General features: G+C 46.0%; 1 protein-coding gene across 1 annotated transcript; it reads left to right on the top strand.

The window, feature by feature from the left end:
- The first annotated feature begins 19,909 nt into the window (after positions 1–19,909).
- KCNE2 (potassium voltage-gated channel subfamily E regulatory subunit 2) lies at positions 19,910–21,490 on the top strand. Its single transcript, XM_040421761.1, has 2 exons — positions 19,910–19,949; positions 21,129–21,490. Exon 2 carries the CDS (start codon positions 21,140–21,142, stop codon positions 21,488–21,490), a length of 351 nt encoding a protein of 116 aa, XP_040277695.1. The 5' UTR covers positions 19,910–19,949; positions 21,129–21,139.
- The last annotated feature ends 798 nt before the right edge of the window (positions 21,491–22,288 follow it).

The raw sequence follows: 22,288 nt of genomic DNA, 5'->3' as shown, positions 1-22,288 counted from the left end.
TGGTTTTAGAGTTATGAAAGTTGGGTAGAAAGTATGTTTAACTGTATGTATAATTGAGTCTCCTCTCAGGATAAGGGGAGGGAATATGCTGGGTGTGTTTCTATTGTCCCATTGTGTGTTTAAAATGGTGATGTCTGTTCTGTTGTCCTCACATGTGTATTGGCGATCTCCTTTTGTCCTCAGAGATAATTGGATTGCTCTTCAGGTTGTCTGGACAGAGAGGAGGAAACCATGATGCATTGTGGGGATATGTTGTCCTATGTTACAGTCTTCATTCTGGTCCTCTGGGGGCGTGAACGATTGGTTGCTGTAGTTACATTGTATGTCTTGTAATATACTGATTGGTTGTATTTCAAACCCCTGTGGGCAGTACTATGTTTGTTTTTTGTGAATAAAAGACGCTGTACTTCAAGTACAGTCAGACCACTGCATGACCCTCAACACGGAGCCTTGTCTCGTTATTGGGGGGATTTGCTGTATGCTGTTAGAAGACGATTGCCAGAAGTGTAAGCTGATTCCTGTTCGTCTGCTAGCAGCTATTCGTGAGGTTCCAGTTTGGAGTGCTATTTTGTATCCCGTTCGGAGATTGGAGCATTCCCTTGTATGCCGTTACATTGGTGGCAAGCAGCGGGATCGTTCCTACAGCCAGAAGGACAGCTACGGGAGACACCATTTCTGTGGATTCTACAATTTAAGGACAACGCATGTCTCAGTACAGCGACCCTAAAAGCACCAGGATGGAACCAGCAGTGTTATACGAGGAGGAGGACCTGGATGGCCGGGATGCATTAAGGAAAGGCATCTGGTACCAGGCCCTGGATAATCTACAATACCAGCGGGGTGAGAGTCTCCCCAGTGAAGAGCAGCGGTTGCAGAAGCAAGTGGCCCTGCGGATGCCCTTCCTGGGAGAGCAACCTCTGGAGGAATGGGTGAAGGAACTAGAGCACCGGGTATGGCAGGAGCTATGGCTGGAGGATGCCTACCAGGCGCTTTGGTGGTATATGGCACAGTATATACCCTGGACAGCCGAACATGACAAGCCAGAGGGAGAGGAGTTTTATGGTCCTGGCTTGTTATGGGAGTCCTTTGCAGAGCCTGACTTCGGGAGCCCTGCACAGTCCAGACTTCAGGACATTTTCTATGAGAGGGAGGCTAGGCATGAGTGGGATGACCCCCATGAGGTAGAGCAAGACCTGGCTCACCTAGCAACCCTGGAGTGGGAACTGGAGCAGGACTACCGAGATCTCTTCCACTCCATTGAGAAGCCTCAGCAGGACGGTAAGGTGACAGACCCAGATCCAGACCCATTCAGCTGGGCAGATATTGTAGAATGTTACTGGGAAGGACCCCAGGTGGCCGGTAGAGATGGGACCGAGGTCTCTCCGCCGGTCCTGCAGGTAATTGGGAGCCCAGTCTCCATTCCCCAGCGGCAGTGTGAAGTGCAGGGAGAGGAGAGCAGCGTCCTCCCTCCCCAGCGGCAGGCGGAGTTACAGGGGGCAGAGGTAGTTGTTCCTGCCCCCCAGCAGCAGCATGATTTTTTGGGAATTGGGAGCCCAGTCTCCTTTCCCCAGCAGCAGGCGGAGTTACAGGGGGCAGAGACAGTCGGTCCTGTCCCCCAGCGGCAGAGTGTCCAGCAGGGAATAGAGAGCCCAGTCTCCTTTCCCCAGCAGCAGGACACTGTATTGGGAGCGGAGACGGTCGGTCGCCCTCCCCAGCGGCTGGAAGTATGTATGGGAGAGGAACTCGTTACCCCCTCTCCCCAGCGGCAGCTTAACGCACCAGGGGGAGACAGTAAGCCCCACAACAGTGCAGATGGGACCATGGTCTCTGCACCTACAGCACAGGGGGTAGAGACAGTCGGTCTCCCCCTCCAACAACCAGGCTCCAACCAGGCTTCTTCCGTGGTAGCGCTGGCACCAGGGCAGAGTACCGCTGATACCTGCCCACAAAGCAACCTCCACTCTAAGCCAGGGAGCAACACAGAGACCAGGAGTACCAGCTTCCAACATAACCTTGGTGGACTCACTGGACAGAGACAGGCTACCAAATGCAACAGGTCCAGTATTGGGTTGAGGGTGGGCTGCCAGACTAACTCAGGTACCGACCGGCGTGAGGTCAGGTATCTGGTTAGTCTTCCCTGGGGGGGGGAGATGTGTGGCGAAACCAACCTCGCCACTGGGCTTTGGAGAGGACTGGCTGCTGGCCTCTTGCCCCAGGATTATGGGCCCTATCATCAGCCCATGCAAAACTTAAGCTCCATGGCAATTGAACTGTATGTGTGTGGTCTGAGCGCCATTCAATAATATGCGCTCAGACCTAAGCTATCTGGGGATATGTTGCATGTCTTTATTTTATGTAGTAAATGTAACCTTGTGTATTTTATTGTATTTTATGTCTTTTTGCAACCATGTGCTCAATGGAGTCTGCCTCTATCCCTGGATATAATTTGATTATTTCCCATTGTCTCCAGGAAAGAGGGCTCTGTAAAACTGGTTTGAGCCAGATAGCCATGTGCCAGCCAGGGCCCAAAAGATATTTTACTAACTTTTGAACCCCTGGTCTGATTCATGCCATTTTTTAATATGTTGTTCCCCTGAATGGATTGATTGCGAATATGTAATTTTTATGTGAATGTGATGTATGGTTTTAGAGTTATGAAAGTTGGGTAGAAAGTATGTTTAACTGTATGTATAATTGAGTCTCCTCTCAGGATAAGGGGAGGGAATATGCTGGGTGTGTTTCTATTGTCCCATTGTGTGTTTAAAATGGTGATGTCTGTTCTGTTGTCCTCACATGTGTATTGGCGATCTCCTTTTGTCCTCAGAGATAATTGGATTGCTCTTCAGGTTGTCTGGACAGAGAGGAGGAAACCATGATGCATTGTGGGGATATGTTGTCCTATGTTACAGTCTTCATTCTGGTCCTCTGGGGGCGTGAACGATTGGTTGCTGTAGTTACATTGTATGTCTTGTAATATACTGATTGGTTGTATTTCAAACCCCTGTGGGCAGTACTATGTTTGTTTTTTGTGAATAAAAGACGCTGTACTTCAAGTACAGTCAGACCACTGCTTGACCTTCAACACGGAGCCTTGTCTCGTTATTGGGGGGGATTCACTGTATGCTGTTAGAAGACCGATTGCCAGGATTGTAGTCTTTTCCTGTTCGTCTGCTAGCAGCTATTCGTGAGGTTCCAGTTTGGAGTGCTACTTTGTATCCAGTTCGGGAGTTTGGTGTTCTGCAAGTAGCTGTGCCTGTCTCTCAGAAAGGGGCTTATCGCCTAAACGGATTTTAACCCCTTGTCTGCTGAAACGGTCCGTTACAGCATCCATTTTAGATTCATTCGGAATCTGCATTCTCAGTGAGAGGAGGGACAGTGCTGCTGCTGCTGATTCAATAGGGAAAGCGTTAGCTAGGGCAGTGTTCTGTGTCCACAGACTCATCTGCTGTCAGGACAGCGTCCTGACAGCACCCCAAAAACCCCTTTTCAGGGCTGGTACATCAGTCTGCTTTATATATATATATATATATATATATATATATATATATATATATTGCAGTTGCCTGCCCGTGTGTGAGAGGCTGCAGGCTCAGTCACAGACAGCACTGTGTGCACACCATTCATACAGGGTGTGACAGAAAATACCTCGCAGATAAAAAAAAATTATATTTCATCTTTTTCTGTGATCTAATCACAGTTGCAAGCCCGTGTGTGTCAGGCCCACACAGACTGTACTGTGCCCACTGCCCACCACTTATATAGGGTGGCACAGTACCTTGCACGCATAGTAACACTTATCTAATAAAAAATGACAGGCAGAGGCAGGCCACGCCGCAGGGGCCGTCGTGTTCGTGGTGCTGTGATTTCCACTGGCCCTGGAATAATGGCCAGTGTTCAGAGGCCACGTACCCTGAACCCAAAAAATTCAGAGAAAATAGTTGACTGGCTTACACAGGACACCCAATCTTCAACAGCTTCCCCTAAGAACCTTGACGCACCATTCTCCTCCAGCTCAGCTTTGGTCACCTGCTCTCAAGTTACCACTCTCCCGCCCGCTGCCACCACCACCACTACCACCACAGCCACTTCACTTGATCCCTCAGAGGAGTTATTTACACATCATTTGTTATTTACACATGCGCAACCAGTATTGCCAGAGGATGGAGATAACAGGGATATGTCTCAGTCAGGCAGCATTACACACATGGACGTACAGTGTGATGATGATGATGATGTTGTACCTGCTGCTGCTTCCTTTGCTGAGGTGTCAGATACAAGTGAAGTGGTTGATGATGACGATGTGTCCGTGGATGCCACGTGGGTGCCTGCTCGAAGAGAAGAAGAAGAGGGGGAAAGTTCAGAAGGGGAGACAGAGAGAAGGAGGAGACGAGTTGGAATCAGGGGGAGGTCGTCGCAAGGAGCTAGTGGCACAGTCAGACAGCATGTATCGGCACCCGGGGTCAGCCAGACAGCACGCCAATCAACACATGCTGCTGCCACCACCAGAATGCCGTCATTGCAAAGCTCAGCAGTGTGGCATTTTTTTTGTGTGTCTGCCTCTGACAACAGCGATGCTATTTGCAACCTGTGCCAAAAGAAACTGAGTCGTGGGAAATCCAACACCCACCTAGGTACAACTGCTTTGCGAAGGCACACGATCGCACATCACAAACGCCTATGGGATCAACACATGATGACGAGTAGAAGCAGCACACAAGCTCAAAGCCACCATCCTCCTCCTGGTCCAGCATCTTCAGCCACGTCAACCACTGCTGTCCTCCTTGCCCCCTCTCAACCATCCGCCACTCCGCCTCTCACCTTCAGCAGTTCCATCTCATCTGCCCACAGTCAGGTGTCTGTAAAGGAAATGTTTGAGCGTAGGAAGTCAATGTCCCAGAGTCACCCCCTTGCCTGGCGTCTGACAGCTGGCTTGACGGAACTCTTAGCCCGCCAGCTTTTACCATACCAGCTGGTGGAGTCTGAGGCCTTCAAAAAATTTGTCGCTATTGGAAGGTACCCGGATGATTTTTTTTTTTTAAAAAAGGCAATCCCAAACCTCTACTCAGTGATTAAATAGGAAGTCATGGCATCTCTGGCATACAGTGTTGGGGCAAGGGTCCATCTGACCACTGATACCTGGTCTTCAAAGCACGGCCAGGGCAGGTATATCACCTACACTGCGCATTGGGTCAACCTGCTAACGGCTGACAAGCATGGAATGCGTGTCTCTGCAGCGGAGTTGGTGACACCGCCACGACTTGCAGGCAGGCCTACTGCCACCTCCTCTACTCCTCCTACTCCATCCTCTTCCATAACCTCCTCGGCTGAGTCCTCTTCTGCTGCGGCGTCTGGCTGCACATCAACTGAATCCCCCCAGCTCCCCAGGGGCTATTCCACATCCCAGATACGACAGTGTCACGCTGTCTTGGGGTTGACTTGCCTGAAAGCAGAGAGCCACACCGGACCAGCACTCCTGTCCGCCCTGAACGTACAGGTGGTCAGTGGCTGACCCCGCACCAACTGGAGATCGGCAAAGTGGTGTGTGACAATGGAAGCATTTTGTTGGCGGCATTGAATTTGGGCAAGTTGTCACATGTGCCGTGCATGGCACATGTGTTGAATCTCATCGTACAACGCTTTGTGTCTAAGTACCCAGGCTTACAGGACGTCCTCAAGCAGGCCAGGAAGGTGTGTGGCCATTTCAGGCGTTCCTACACGGCCATGGCGCACTTTTCAGACATTCAGTGCTGAAACAACATGCCAGTGAGGCGCTTGATTTGCGACAGCCCGACACGTTGGAATTCAACACTCCTAAAGTTTGACCGCCTGCTCCAACAAGAAAAAGCCGCCAACGAGTATTTGTATGACCGGGGTGCTAGGACAGCCTCTGCGGAGCTGGGAATTTTTTTGCCACGTTACTGGACGCTCATGCGCAATGCCTGTAGGCTCATGCGTCCTTTTGAGGAGGTGACAAACCTAGTCAGTCGCACCGAAGGCACCATCAGCGACCTCATCCCATTTGTTTTCTTCCTGGAGCGTGCCCTGTGAAGAGTGCTGGATCAGGCTGTAGATGAGCGTGAAGAGGAAGAGTTGTGGTCACCATCACCACCAGAAACAGCCTTGTCATCATCGCTTGCTAGACCTGCGGCAACGCTGGAAGAGGAGTGTGAGGAAGAGGAGTCAGAGGAGGAATGTGGCTTTGAGGAGGAGGAAGACCAACCACAGCAGGCATCCCAGGTTGCTCGTTGTTGTCACCTATCTGGGACCCGTGGTGTTGTACATGGCTGGGGTGAAGAACAGACCGTCAATGACATCAGTGAGGACGAGGAACGGGAAATGAGTAGCTCGGCATCCAACCTTGTGCAAATGGGGTCTTTCATGCTGTCATGTCTGTTGAGGGACCCTCGTATAAAAAGGATGAAGGAGAACGACCTGTACTGGGTGGCCACGCTACTAGACCCCCGGTATAAGCAGAAAGTGGTGGAAATGTTACCAACTTACCGAAAGTCAGAAAGGATGCAGCAGTTCAAAACAAAACTAAAAAATATGCTTTACACAGCTTATAAGGGGGATGTCACAGCACAACGGGAATCTAACAGGGGAAGAGGTGAAAGTAATCCTCCTCCTACCACGACCACGGCGGCAAGGACAGGACGCTTTACAGATGTGTTGTTGATGGAGGACATGCAGAGCTTTTTCAGTCCTGCACATCGCCACAGCCCTTCGGGATCCAGCCTTAGAGAACGACTCGACCGACAGGTAGCAGACTACCTCGCCTTAACTGCAGATATCGACACTCTGAGGAGCGATGAACCCCTTGACTACTGGGTGTGCAGGCTTGACCTGTGGCCTGAGCTTTCCCAGTTTGCGATAGAACTTCTGGCCTGCCCCGCTTCAAGTGTCCTGTCAGAAAGGACCTTCAGTGCAGCAGGAGGCATTTTCACTGACAAAAGAAGTCGCCTCGGTCAAAAAAGTGTTGATTACCTCACCTTCATTAAGATGAATGAGGCATGGATCCCGAAGGGACTGACAGTGGGGGATACGTTTGACTAACAAAGGGCCTGATGACATGCCTTGGCCTCAAAATGGTCCCCACCCTGCTGTATTTAATGTCTGCATACCGGATGACTTTCGTGAATTCTCCGCCACCAACTAGGGTTCAAGCCGCAATGTTTTAGTCACCTTTCTGCCTTGAAAACATAAATTTTTCCGGCCGCTGCTACAACAGCGGCTGCAACAATAACATTATTTTTCAGGCATGTGTACATGCCTAATTTTTCTGGCCTCTGGTGCTGCACTGTGGCTGCAAAAACAAAACAAACAAAAAAGGCACATACAAGTGTCAATTCCCCTTCGTGATCGTTACGTTGTGGTGAAGGGGCTTGCGTATCACAATGAAGAGATCATCACCTCTATGAGTGTGTTGGCAATGTTGCCACACCCCAGATGATAAGGCCGTTGCTTCATTATGATCAGACCAAAAGCGATCGGCTGGATAATTTTTCATAGAAAAAACATACATTTTTTTATATATTTTTTTTTAAAGTTGTATGGGTGGGTTTTTAATACATAAAATAAAAAAATCATAATAAAGTCTCTTAATAGTTTATTAGAAATAATGCAGACAATTAAAAAAATCCCCATCAATTCCAATACAAAGCAAGTACAAAGCTCAGAACTAAATTATTCCAGGATGTCGTAATGGTTCGTTAATTCGACAATGGTTAATCAATTCGACACACGTCCCCGGATAGGGGACGTAACAGGGATTAAACTGATAGGTATAGGGTGTCACAGCACATTGCTCCGTGCACGTGCAGTGCCCCAACTTGGGAGTAAGAGGACCGACCAAGCTGCTTTTTCCATCTCCCGGTTCCTAAAATCAATTCATTTTGGTGTATCAGCGTTTGGTCTGTCACTGTGAAGGCAGTCGAAGGTACCCGGCCTAAATTTTTTTTTCACAAAAGGCAATCCCACCCTGATATGGGACGTAACAGGGATTAAACTGATGAGAATAGTACTACAGAAAATACCACTTATATCGGGTGTGACAGTAAATTGCACGGCGTAGACGCAGTGACCGTGGCGTGGATTCAAACAAAGGGGAGGGAGCCAGCATTTTTTTAACCATCTCCCCGTTCGAAAATTCTATTTAATAAATTGACCCCAGATTGGGGACGTAACAGGGATTAAACTGATGAGAAGCGAGAACTACAGAAAATACCACTCATATCGGGTGGGGCAGTAAATTGCACGGCGCAGACGCAGTGACCGTGGCGTGGATTCAAACAAAGGGGAGGGAGCCAGCATTTTTTTAACCATCTCCCCGTTCGAAAAATCTATTTAATAAATTGACCCCAGATTGGGGACGTAACAAGGATTAAACTGATGAGAAGAGAGAACTACAGAAAATACCACTCATATCAGGTGGGGCAGTAAATTGCACGGCACAGACGCAGTGACCGTGGATTCAAACAAAGGGGAGGGAGCCAGCGTTTTTTTAACCATCTCCCCGTTCTAAAAATCTATTCAACTCACCTTTCGGGGACCCTTGGTGTTGTACGTGGCTGGGTGGAGGATGAAACCTTCAATGACATCAACGGGACATGGCTAGCTTGATATCCAACCTTGAACAAATGGGGAGTTTGCGGTTGGGCAAATGGACTGTTTGCGGTGCATTAAAAGGGGAGTTTGGTCTGTCAATGTCTGTGAAGCGGGCGTAACCCTTACACTACCTGATCGATACAACATCATACCTGATCGTATACACACACTGGATGTTTTAAACCACGTTGTTCAAAAAAAATTTGGATTGTTAGGTGATTTATGCCCTTTATGGATTACAATCCAACTCTGCATCAACTACATAATTTTCCATGGGAGTTTTGCCATGCATCCCCCTCCGGCATGCCACAGTCCAGGTGTTAGTCCCCTTGAAACAACTTTTCCATCACTACTGTGGCTAGAAAGAGTCCCTGTGGGTTTTAAAATTCGCCTGCCTATTGAAGTCTATGGCGGTTCGCCCGTTCGCGAACATTTGCAGAAATTCGCGTTCGGCGTTCGCGAACGGAAAATTTTATGTTCGCGACATCACTAATCAGGGGCAGACCTAGGTCCATCTCTTGGCAACCTAACACAATCAGCCAATAAGTTAACCATTAATTGTCCATACAATGCCATTATACCATAACAAATCACAACATTTAACTTAGCAATGTAACATAGCCATTAACACTTTGCAGTGCACTTGCAGACTGTGGGAACTGTAATCCCAGAATGTTGACTGAAAAGGTGAGTTTGGTGATATTTAGGAGAGGCTACAGCTAAGTCAAGGCCTGTGTGGAAATTCAGCCTGGGAGGGACTGGTGAGTAGCATGAGCAGGAGGTTAACTGCTCTGACGACTTTATCGTGGCATGGTTGCATCAGTCTTGCGGAGTAGTGGAGGGGTCAGTTGATCAAGGGCTCTCAAGGAAAGGCTGGGAATAGCAATGTCTATGTACAGAAAGTTATATTGTAAAGTTAACCTGTGAGTTATTGATAAACTGTGACAAGTTCAGAGAAGAAGTGCAAAGCTATCAATAGAGGTCTGTGTGAAGTCACCACTGGCCAAAAGCCCTTGAGAAGTCAACAACAATATGTGAGAGAGTTAGGCCTCTTGCACACGGTTGTGGTTCCGTTCTGTGCATTGGGGACCACAATTTGCAGTCCCCAATGCGCGGGCAACGTCCGTGCAGCAGCCGGGACGGATCCAGACCCATTTAACTTTGCGGAACGGAAGCACAGATGGGAACCCCATGGAAGCACTCCGTTCCGCACCGCACCACATGTCCGGATTTGCAGACCCATTCAAGTGAATGGGTTCGCATCTGTGATGCAGAATGCACACGGCCGGTACCCCGTGTATTGCTGCCGTATGCGGCCCGCAATTTGACCACGGGAGCACAATGGCCGTGTGCAAGAGGCCTTATAGCCATACAGTACTTGCCAATTCTCCCACAATGTCCAAGAGCCAGGGGTGTAGCTATAGGGGAAGAGGCTGCTTTGGGGCCCATACTCAGAAGGGGCCCACCCAGGATAAGGAATAAAATATTTTATTGTCAGGGCCCCCTCAACAGTATTATAAAATTACTTTATATACAGTGACACTGTAGGATATGGATGGAGCGGCTGCCTGGCCTGGTCTAAAAGAGCCATCTTGACTAGATGTAGGAGTGGGGGATTTATGGGAGGAGTGGGCTGAGAAGGTGTTTGGGGGGGCCTTCATAAATGTGCTGTTCGGCACAGTAATTTCTAGTTACATCACTGTCAAGAGTATGGGGTGCCGTTTGTTCGCAATGTATTTTGTGAAACAAAATGTGTTCTGTGACACAAAATGAATGTAGTAATTACAGAATTGATTTTGTCACACAGACTATTATTTTGCGAAACAAAATTCATTTCCATCATTTTGTCGCACAGATTGGTATTTTGTGACACAGAACTGATTTTGTTACATGAAATTCATTCTGCGGCAGAGAATTCATTTTGTGTCGCAAAATTAACAGAATTTTATTTTGTGGCATAGAATTAGTTTTTTGGGCAAAAAATTCATTGTGCGACACAACACCAATTTTGTCGCACAGAATGTCATTTTGTGACAGAATTCTACAAAATAAATTTTGTCTATACAAAATGCATTTTGTGTCATAATGCACTGTGCAGAAATGGCGCCCCATGCAAGAAGCTCCAGAAAAAAAAGGGCTCCATTCTTGCAAGAGGCTCTAGAAAATAAAAGGCTTCATTCTTCTGGAAAGGAGCCCTTCATGAGCTATGTGGCGTGATGGTCTATCATTGGACACAGCCCTGGTATCTATACATGATCTGAGGGGTCATAATGTGTCATGAAAGGAGTGGTTCCTACCAGGAAAGGGGTGAGGTCTGAAAAAGGGATGTGTCCAAGGAAGAAAAAAGATTGGTGCTGCGCTTTACACTCCAGCAATCAGATTTTTCCTTCAAGCCATCTTTTAAAAGTTGGCAAGTATTGTCATAGCCATTGTATTCCAAAGACGGTTCAAGTTACGTTCTGGACCATTACAGTAATAGTATCACCTTGAATGAACTGCAACCACCAATCTTTTGTGACTTCTATAAGATTTTTAACCGTCAAGAGTGTTGTGCTGTTGTGAAGAAAAGAAAGAGTAAAATTCTCCTGTTTCATCAGCCTGGCCTACAACTTGTTTCTTTGAAGAGTGACCACTCGACCACCTTCTTTAATGTAACCTAAATGGCTATTTAATCTCATGAAATTATAAAGAGGTCTTGGGACAGGACTGATGAAGTCAAAAATAAGCTTATTATCACTGCTCTTTGTTTTTCTTTCTCCTACAGTAAACCTTCGGAAGTTAACGTATAACTTCTTCCAGCAAAAGAATGCCAAAGACTTCACAAGTGCGTGCTTCTCAACGCTCATAAGAGCCATTGTATTCTAAACTGTATGCACAAGTAACATACTCATACTACCTAGATGGAAAAATAATCACATTTTGGTTTCTAGCGACCTCCACTAGGAGGCGTTCAATGCATACAGATTACACAAGGCATGGACCAATAGATTCCTAGTGAACTGATATTGTGTCAACCCACAAACTGCTTCTCGAGATATGGGTATCTGTACTTGGTATGGTAGATCCACATGTACATACCTCCCAATTTTTTAAAAGCTCAAAGAGGGACGATAGCAGCAGCGAGCGTAGTGTGTGGCCGTAATGTTTTTTAATACTAAGCCACACCCATAACTCTACCCAATCTATACATGTCCAATACCACCCAGTCCCCTTAGTGCCCCTACGTGGTGATTATTCCACCTTTTGTGCCTTCACAAAGTAGTTATGTTCCCTTCATTCTCCCACACTGTAGTTATGCCTTTTTGTGCCCCCACACAGTTGTTATGCCATCTTACTGCCCCCACACAGTAGTTATGCCCACATTGTGCCACCACACAGTAGTTATGCCCCCTTTGTGTCCCCCACAATATGCACCCAGACAGCAGTTATGCCCACATTATGCCTCTACACAGTAGTTATGGTCCTTTTGTGTCCCCACACAGTAGTTATCCCCACATTGTGCCCCCACACAGTAGTTATACCCCCTTTGTGTCCCCACACAGTAATAATTCCCACATTGTGCCCCCACACAGTAGGTATGGCCCCCTTATATTAGTGCCTCCCTATACTATTAATAAAATAAAACAAACAGCAACACTCACCTTGCCCCATTCCCCAATGATTGAATTGCAAGGCGAGTGGCAGTAGCTACATCCAGGTGAAGACTAAAAGGAGAGGTAACGTTACAAATACACATGACGGTTTCTTTGCCTGGTGGAATGTACGTGTAGATCTAAGGAGAGGAGGGACCTAGACTTATCACATTTATGGCATATCTGCCAGTTCCAGTTCATCCAGGTTCTGGTTGCTGAGTAACCACGTGACTTCCTATCTAGGTGACCACCAATTGAATACATTTAGCTACATGTACATAAATGGTTACAAGGAGTCCTAAAGGCTGATCAACACACTGCCTGTCCATCATACACAGACTTGTTTTAGGTTCTTCCCAACCACCAATTGAAAACATTGAGTTAGGAATCATGGTGAGGGGAAGGAAACATTGTGTAGAACATAGACTAATTTTTTTTACTCTTCTTTATTTTCAAAAAGATTTTCCTTGGAATTTCAGAATCCAGCAACCGGACGTTCTCACTGGAGACTTTTGTGAAGTCATTGCTTCTCACAGCTTTTCAGGAGGTCCATCAGAACCTCACCAAGAAAGAAAAGCGGACACATAACCAAGAGGACACTGTTGGAGCCGTCACATTTATTATGGTGTTTATTGCCATATTTTCCTTTTTTATAGTCTCAGTCTTAGTCATTGCCATCAGGTCAAGGTCTTATGACCAGCTGGAAGAACAGTATCTCAATAACTGCAACATGGTGGAATCGGGAACAGCAAGACCAGTGTATTTTCAAGGAGCCAAATGTCTGATTCATGAAAATAGGGTGGGATAGCCAATAAGACTGTGGTGTACTTTACCAAACCCAATGCTGGCGCTGTAGACCTAATAATTTTTTAAATTATTCTTTTTTGCTTTATAGCTGTTGTTACCTTTTTATTTTTTTTAGGTAGACATTGCTGTGTGAAGCCTTGTTTTTTGCAAGACAAGTTGTACTTTTTTGGAGTCTACTTTGTTGCACATTTTTACTGTATTTTTCAGACTATAAGATGCACTTGACCATAAGATGCCCTCCAGGTTTAGACAACAGAAAATTAGAAAATATATATTTTTTGCTTATTAAAACTTCCCTGCTAGTATATTGAAGTGGAGGGGGTCAATGTCACTAACGTTAATAGTTTAGGGTAGAAAGAGTCAATGAAGGCATCTGTGTTGGTCCCATGTTCATATGTGCCTGCATTATTGAGAAAAATTATGTTTTTATATATGCAAATGAATCTCTAGGAGCAACTGGGGTGTTGCCGTTACACACCTAGAGGTTCTGCTCTCTCTGCAACTTCTTTCATAGGAGCAGGCACAAAAAATTAAAACAAAAAAGCGCTGTACTGATTATATGAATTGAGAAATTGGGCTATGTTATACTGTATATAAATGTTTAGAGAAGATTTTTATTTAGCTTTTTAATATATGTTTTAATCAATATTGATCTATGGGTTTTTATGATAACAAAAGAGGGGATGGGGGGTTGTTTGTAATACCCTGCCTATATAAATACACGCCCATTTGCGACATTCGCCCCCTGATGAAGCAAACCAGGCGAAACCTAGGTCGGGCACACCTGTAGACGTGGATACGTTTTATTCAATGCATGTTTAACCTTTTAATTTGTGAGTATAATAAATCTTTTATATGGTCTATCTGACGGTGCTTCACTATGTGCATAAATCTTTAAACTCCCACAGCAGGTCTTGCTTTGGCGAGGATTTCCGAACTGCGGGGGATTCTGTTGTGTGGTGGTGGCCAAGCAAACTGTGATTGGTCGGCAACTCCATTTCGTTGAGGCGATATTCGGCAGCGTGATCGCCTTTATTTTATATTGACTTTGATAGTGAATTTGACCCACTTCACACGGTGACTCTGCAGCGCCAACGAAGACAATAGGAGCAACGTAACGGAGAATTGTATATTTACATTTGTATTTGACATATGACCATGGGACCAACACAGGTGCCTTCAGCTGCCAAGTGCACATGCATCAGGTCAGCAAGTTTCATAGGGACAAATCTGCTGACAGATGCCCTTTAAGGAAGCAGTCAGGGAGGTCTGGCAGTGGTGACCCACCCTGGATGTGGAATACAAGACAAAGTTAAGTCACATTTTGGCAAGATATTCTTTCCTACTAAAAAAGTGAGTCTTCTAGTCCAAAAATACTGTATATGTAATTTTTATTTTAGGATAAAGTCAGTTTTTATTTCTTTGTAAGTCTAATGTCTATTTTAGGTAGTGGCGTTAGGATTATATTTAATACATTTTATTTATTGTAAAAAAAAGTGTGTGTTTTTTTTTTAACCTTAAAGGGGTTATCCCACGAAAAGTATTCCTTTGCAACGAATACGGCATTTTAAACGAGGTATTATTACAATACATATTTAATAACAATATTAAAAGGTATTTTATGTACATTACATTTTCCTCTCTGCTAGCGCCCCCTGCTGTTTATTCTTCTGAGTAACAAGCTCATTAGCTTCCCTCCTTCCTTCCTCCTCTCAGTGCTGGTGTAGTGATCTCAATGTGAACCGGTCCAGGCACATTTCATTTATTCATCCCGACTTCTAAATTCATAGAAGTATGTAGCTCCATCTCTCCATCTAGACAGTGGAGAAGGAATTTGAGGAGGTATTACATACATATTTTTTTGGGGGGGGGAGGAAGGGATTAAAAAGACCTAATTGAGATGCATCTTGGGAGTTGCAGGTGCTTGATGAGCTGCTGCCCTCCCACAGACAGGAAAGCGAGACCACCAGATAAGTGAGTAAAAACAGCTTTAAATGTGTGGCATGCTCCCTTTAATCTTTATACACTGCTCAAAAAAATAAAGGGAACACTTAAAGGGTTTCTATCACTTCGTTTCACCTATTTAGCTTCCAGACACTAGCGATCAGCTAGTGACTGCTTTATCTAACCATCCTAATATAAGAGCTTATTGTCCTGCCGTTTAGCTAAAAAAATAACTTATATAGATATGCAAATGAGCCTCTAGGTGCTATGGGGGCGTGATTAGCACCTAGAGGCTCCGTCTACCTTAACAAACTGCCGCCGCCCAGCGCGTCCCTCCAGCCCGCCCATCTCCTCCGGAATGCGATGCTCCTCGTATTCGGCGCATGCGCAGTGAATATCTGATCGCTTCCCTGCTCAGACATCTCCACTGCGCCTGCGCCGATGACGTCATAGTGCTCCGAGGAACAGGCGCAGTGGAGATGTCTGAGCAGGGAAGCGATCAGACATTCACTGCGCATGCGCAGAACAGAGACGCGCACGGAGAGGATCGCTTCAGCTGGAGATGGGCGGGCTGGAGGGACGCGCTGGGCGGCGGCAGTTTGTTAAGGTAGACGGAGCCTCTAGGTGCTAATGACGCCCCCATAGCACCTAGAGGCTCATTTGCATATCTATATAAGTTATTTTTTTAGCTAAACGGCAGGACAATAAGCTCTTATATTAGGATGGTTAGATAAAGCAGTCACTAGCTGATCGCTAGTGTCTGGAAGCTAAATAGGTGAAACGAAGTGATAGAAACCCTTTAAACAACACAATGTAACTCCAAGTCAATCACACTTCTGTGAAATCAAACTGTCCACTTAGGAAGCAACACTGAGTGACAATCAATTTCACATGCTGTTGTGCAAATGGGATAGACAACAGGTGGAAATTATAGGCAATTAGCAAGACACCCCCAATAAAGGAGTGGTTCTGCAGGTGGTGACCTGACCACTTCTCAGTTCCTATGCTTCCTGGCTGATGTTTTGGTCACTTTTGAATGCTGCCGGTGCTTTCACTCTAGTGGTAGCATGAGACGGAGTCTACAACCCACACAAGTGGCTCAGGTAGTGCAGCTTATCCAGGATGGCACATAAATGCGAGCTGTGGCAAGAAGGTTTGCTGTGTCTGTGAACGTAGTGTCCAGAGCATGGAGGCGCTACCAGGAGACAGGCCAGTACATCAGGAGACGTGGAGGAGGCCGTAGGAGGGCAACAACCCAGCAGCAGGACCGCTACCTCCGCCTTTGTGCAAGGAGGAACAGGAGGAGCACTGCCAGAGCCCTGCAAAATGACCTCCAGCAGGCCACAAATGTGCATGTGTCTGCTCAAACGGTCAGAAACAGACTCCATGAGGGTGATATGAGGGCCCGACGTCCACAGGTGGGGGTTGTGCTTACAGCCCAACACCGTGCAGGACGTTTGGCATTTTCCAGAAAACACCAAGATTGGCAAATTCGCCACTGGCGCCCTGTGCTCTTCACAGATGAAAGCAGGTTCACACTGAGCACATGTGACAGACGTGACAGAGTCTGGAGACACCGTGGAGAACGTTCTGCTGCCTGCAACATCCTCCAGCATGACCGGTTTGGCATTGGGTCAGTAATGATGTGGGTTGGCATTTCTTTGCAGGGCCGCACAGCCCTCCATGTGCTCGCCAGAGGTAGCCTGACTGCCATTAGGTACCGAGATGAGATCCTCAGACCCCTTGTGAGACCATATGCTGGTGCGGTTGGCCCTGGGTTCCTCCTAATGCAAGACAATGCTAGACCTCATGTGGCTGGAGTGTGTCAGCAGTTCCTGCAAGACGAAGGCATTGATGCTATGGACTGGCCCGCCCGTTCCCCAGACCTGAATCCAATTGAGCACATCTGGGACATCATGTCTCGCTCTATCCACCAATGTCACGTTGCACCACAGACTGTCCAGGAGTTGGCAGATGCTTTAGTCCAGGTCTGGGAGGAGATCCCTCAGGAGACCGTCCGCCACCTCATCAGGAGCATGCACAGGCGTTGTAGGGAGGTCATACAGGCACGTGGAGGCCACACACACTACTGAGCCTTATTTTGACTTGTTTTAAGGACATTACATCAAAGTTGGATCAGCCTGTAGTGTGTTTTTCCACTTTAATTTTGAGGGTGACTCCAAATCCAGACCTCCATGGGTTAAAAAATTTGATTTCCATTTTTTTTTTTGTGTGTGATTTTGTTGTCAGCACATTCAACTATGTAAAGAACAAAGTATTTCAGAAGAATATTTAATTAATTCAGATCTAGGATGTGTTATTTTTGTGTTCCCTTTATTTTTTTGAGCAGTGTATATATATATTTATTCTTTTATTTTTTTGTTCATCCCATATGACGTTTTTAAATTATCATCGTTGTCTCTTTTTAGAAATATTTTTTAGAAATATTATTATTATTCAGAGGTGTAGCTACGCTTTCCAGCACCTGGGGCAAAGATTTAGCATTGCGCCCCCCCCCCCCCCCTTTTTTCATTGCCACCCAAGTTTACATAAAAAAGGAAAAACTTCAGTGGCATAGCGCACCGCCGCAATTTTATTTTTTTACACTAAGCCACTCCTCTAACTCTGCCCAATGCATAACTACTCTCACGAGTTCCAGTTACCTAATAAAATTTATCATAGGGTACACGGTGGTACCAATACACCATGCAATAAACGAAAGAACCAACTGGTCCTACCGCATCCAGGTTGTCGCTGGCGTTTCGGCGTGATGTCCTCTGGTGCCGGAACAAGATCCCTGTGGTGATAGAGCAAAAAGAATAATCACATAAATAGGGGATTGTAACTGCCCCTGTGAAATCCCCAGCAAGGGGGGCTATGCTGGCCCTGTAAGACCGAGCCATCCCAAAGTATAACAGGGTAATCTAGGGCATTGCTTTTCAATTTGTGCTACCACACTTTACTAATTCCTACATTGTGCCTCCTTCACAGTAGTTATGCCCACATTGTGCCTGCTTCACAGTAGTTATTCCCACATTGTGCATCCTTCACAGTAGTTATTCCCACATTGTGCCTCCTTCACAGTAGTTATGCCCACACGGTGCCTCCTGCCACAGTAGTTATTCCCACATTGTGTCCCCTTCACAGTACTAATGCCTAAATTGTGCCTCCTTCACAGTAATATCCACATTGTGCCCCTTTACTGTTGGGTCTTCCTTGTGCCCCTTAGAGTAGTTAACCCACATTGTGCCCCCGTCATAGTAGTTATGTCCTCCTTGTGCCTCCTCACTATAGTTATGTCCTACTTGTGCCCTCCTTGCAGCAGTAATGGCCACCTTTGGCTCCTAGTGCCCCCTCCAGGTCCATAAAAAAACAACACACAAATACTCACCTGTTTCCTTGATGATCAGCACATCGGGAGTTCCCCAGCAGCACAACGCGGTCACACACATATCGTACTGCTGGCTCTGTAAGACACCGATTCCCAGCCCGCACCGCTCCTCCTGCACCACTGAATGGTGAAGCAGGGAGCGTCGGCTCCCTGCGCCACCATGTAAATCACTGCCCGGATGCACCCTCAAGCTTCTGCGCCCGGGGCACGTGCCTTTTTTGTCCCCCCTACCCTCGCTACGTATTACACAACAACTTGTAAATTTCCTTTTGTAAACTGTCAGGATTAACTAGGCCTAGTGGGATATTGACTCTCCAGCAGCTCTTACTATAAGGCCTATGTAGATGGTAAACTCTATGTTCACCTGCTCCATCCTTGACTCTCTAGTGAAGCATAGACAATGTGGTACAATCTCCAGCTAATCCTGGCAGCTTCCCATCGTGTAGGTAGATCGGTGCTCATTTAGGACATGCTATGTGCTCAGTTTCCATTTATCGGCAGTGCATCTCCTGTGGACATGGGTCAATGTGCTGCCAAATTAGCATTTTTAGGGCTTGCCCACATAAAAGCAAATCAGCCGACAGATGAGTGCCTCCTCGTTGGTCTCCTGACCAGCAGTAACCACCATATCTCTTCAGTGTATTTATCTTAGGGTGTTCCAAAGAACCTCTTAAACCTCTAAAGTCTACATCGTGGTCACCTGCAAACAGTAGCTGCAAGGACGTGACTTCTAAATATGATATCCAGTGTTTGGACAGAACATGTCAGATACTGTGAAAAATACAGATTAACAGCCCCGGCTCATGTTTGTATTCATGCTGGAGATAAGAGAACGCCTAGCAGTATGTAAGGTGCTGGCCAGCATGTGACTGGCGTAAATATGGAAAGATCTGATGAGGAGAACACTGGCATCTCACCTCTACACAGTAAGTATGGAGAATTATGTATAATTATTCCTATATACACTCATTGACAAAATAATAATAATAATAATAATAATAATAATGCACCAAGGAGTCGTTGGAATGAAACTTTCTATGTGCTAATGTAATGATGATGTATGTAAGTGATTGCAATATTACAGTGAAAGGATACATTTATTGGGGAAATCTGTAGAATTAAATGGAGGCTCTTGGAACAGCTAACTACACCGGGGCTATTAGAAGAGGTAGCGGCCTGGTGGTTCCCCTGCAGCGAAGACCACATCCCTTTATAGGGGTTAAAGGGTAAAAAACTGGAGGACTGCCAGGACAAGACCCTTAGGAATATCTCAAAGTCAAACCAGTTTTTTGGCACAGTGGTTCCACAACCATTGCCCGTAACAATTATCTGCTAATCCTGAAGGTTCACATACTTTTGCCACTCACTAGTGAGTATTCTTAAAGAAAACTGGATCCAGTGTGCTCTGGACCTCAGACTGAGCTGAAGGTTCACCTTCCAACAAGACAATGACCCTAAGCACACAGTCAAGACAACACATGAGTGGCTTAGGGACAACTGCAAGGGTGCAAACTGCGTGGTATCATACCCAAGAAGACTGGAGGCTGCAATCCCTTCCATAGGGGCTTCAAGTAAGTCCTGAGTGGAGAAGCTGAATACTTATATCAAAGCAAGATTCTAGTTTTTTCTTTTTATAAATTGGCAAATATTTTTAAATTTATTTTTTCACATTCTCATTATGGGGTATTGAGGGCAGAATGATGGGGGAAAATGTTAACATTTTATTTTAGCACAAGGCTGCAACATAACATAATGTGAAAAAAATTTAAGTCTGAAGGTCATCTATCTATCTACAATGTGTATACGTTTATTTATCTTGGACCTATGTATACATCTATCTTTCTGTCTTATAGCCATCCATCCTTCCTTCTATGGTCTTCTTAACTGTAATCACAAGTTTGTACACTTAGGGTCCATTCACACGTTCGCAACTGTTTTGCGGTCCTCAAATTGTGGATCCGCAAAACACGGACACCGGCCATGTGCGTTCCGCACTATAGTAGAAATGCCTTTTCTTGTCTGCGTCTGCAGACAAGAATAAGACATGTTCTATTTTTTTGCGGGGCCGCGGAACGGAAGTGCTGATGTGGACAGCACACTGCGTGCTGTCCGGATCTTTTGCGGCCCCATTGAAAATGAATGGGTCCGCACCCGTTCCGAGCAGATTTTCTAGCAGATTATTGGGACAACATATCTAAAGGTGCACCAGATCACCCGATGAACAAGAAAAACGCTTGCTCATTGGGTGAAACGGTCATTCGTGCAGGCCCTAAATTATCGTTTCTGGGCAGCAATCTGCTGCCCAAAAACAATGCAGAAGTATGAGGAGGAGGGATCGCAATACTGATCCTTCATCCTCATACCATGGAGGTGATCACTACGTGTAAATGCAGGACTTCCCCTCCACTGAACGAGCAGCCGACTGTCCGGAAGGGACGCTTCCTTCCCAACAATTGGCTGCTCTCCAGCACGTGTAAATGCGCCTTAACTCAGCAGAACCTGGCTCATTCACCCAACCACAATGCTCCACAATCCGTGTGGTATTTGTAATCTAGACAAAGTGGTTGATTTTTAGCAGGTGAAAAACTTTTGAAAGTAACTGTATACGGGGAGAATATGGTGCCACCATCACATGGCATAATGGTTCTTTCATATAGATCAAGTGAGCATCATAACAAATCCGTCATGTCAAAACAGTGTGCAAAATGACAATTTACACAGTTGACAACATATTATACCTCATATTACAGAACCGGCAGACATGCACGTACCCACGAACCTAACGCAGTCTCTGGAAAATGCCTTTAAAAAAGTCTTTGAGGATTACATGAACAGCTGGCGCAACAATCAGACGGTGGAGAACAATGAATTACAGGACACGCTCAATGCTGAGAATTTCGACTATGTCATCCTGTATCTTATGGTGATGATTGGCATGTTCTCCTTCATCATTGTGGCCATCTTGGTGAGCACCACCCGCTCCAAGAGACATAAACAGCTGGACGACCCTGATCCTTACAGCAGATACATCGCCAATGACTTCTCTGAGAGGAAGGGAATGGTTCTGGAAAACCCAGGTCCCAAATCATATGCTGCTTCAATGTCACCATAGGCACAGCTCCAACGACTGTCTGCTTTAAAACTCAATGTAATCTTATTGTTTGCCTCTTCTTACTTTAGCGAGATTGACCAGTTTTTTTTTTCTTTCCACCACCCCCATGCCAACTTTGTAGTTAGGCTCATGCACAATACTGTATCTGTGACCCATCAATGGTGAATAGAACATTATAGGCTCATACTGTACCCTCCCCGGAATTGCCTACGTACTACGGTGCCTTTCTAATGCTCAACATGGAAGAAGGTACAGCCATACTGTGGAACCATAATGCAGTCCATGCTTGCCTTGTGGTGCTCAGATGCAACTTTTGTGGAAGGGCTTTGTTGTTGCTCAGCGCTGGTCTGACCATTTGGGCATCTAAGCAATGATCACAGGGTACATGAGCAGAAATACAGGAGGATAGTTTCTTACAGAGTTACAGGGTCTGATTATTTGGGAAATGTCCAAAGGCATATGGCTAGAAGTAAAGAATCTTGTGCTGGAGGGCTTATGCAGATTTGCTCCTCAGGGGAGGTCTGGTCATTTGGATATTTGGGCAATGCCCAAGGGCCAAGGCCAGAAGAAAAGGATCTTGTCCTGGAGGACTTATAAAGAGTAACTCCTCAGGTGGCCATTTGGTGCAGGGTACAGGATGTGAAAACACAAGATAAATATTGTTCAAGATGTTAAGTAAGCTTAGGTGTATATGTCCATAAATAGTTGTAGCCTAAAGCAACGGCGCTCTATCAAATAAGAGTTCCTTCACACATAGTTTTGTTCCTGGTGTTTTCTGGGCAAAAAAAAATCTCAAAC

The sequence above is a fragment of the Bufo bufo genome, chromosome 3, assembly GCF_905171765.1.
Source record: "Bufo bufo chromosome 3, aBufBuf1.1, whole genome shotgun sequence".
In the NCBI taxonomy this organism is placed as follows: domain Eukaryota; kingdom Metazoa; phylum Chordata; class Amphibia; order Anura; family Bufonidae; genus Bufo; species Bufo bufo.
This window is presented reverse-complemented; position numbering and strand designations above follow the sequence as displayed.

Coding starts and splice junctions, on each gene's coding strand:
- KCNE2 (XM_040421761.1), top strand. CDS start 21,140: ATGCACGTACCCACGAACCTAACGCAGTCTCTGGAAAATGCCTTTAAA.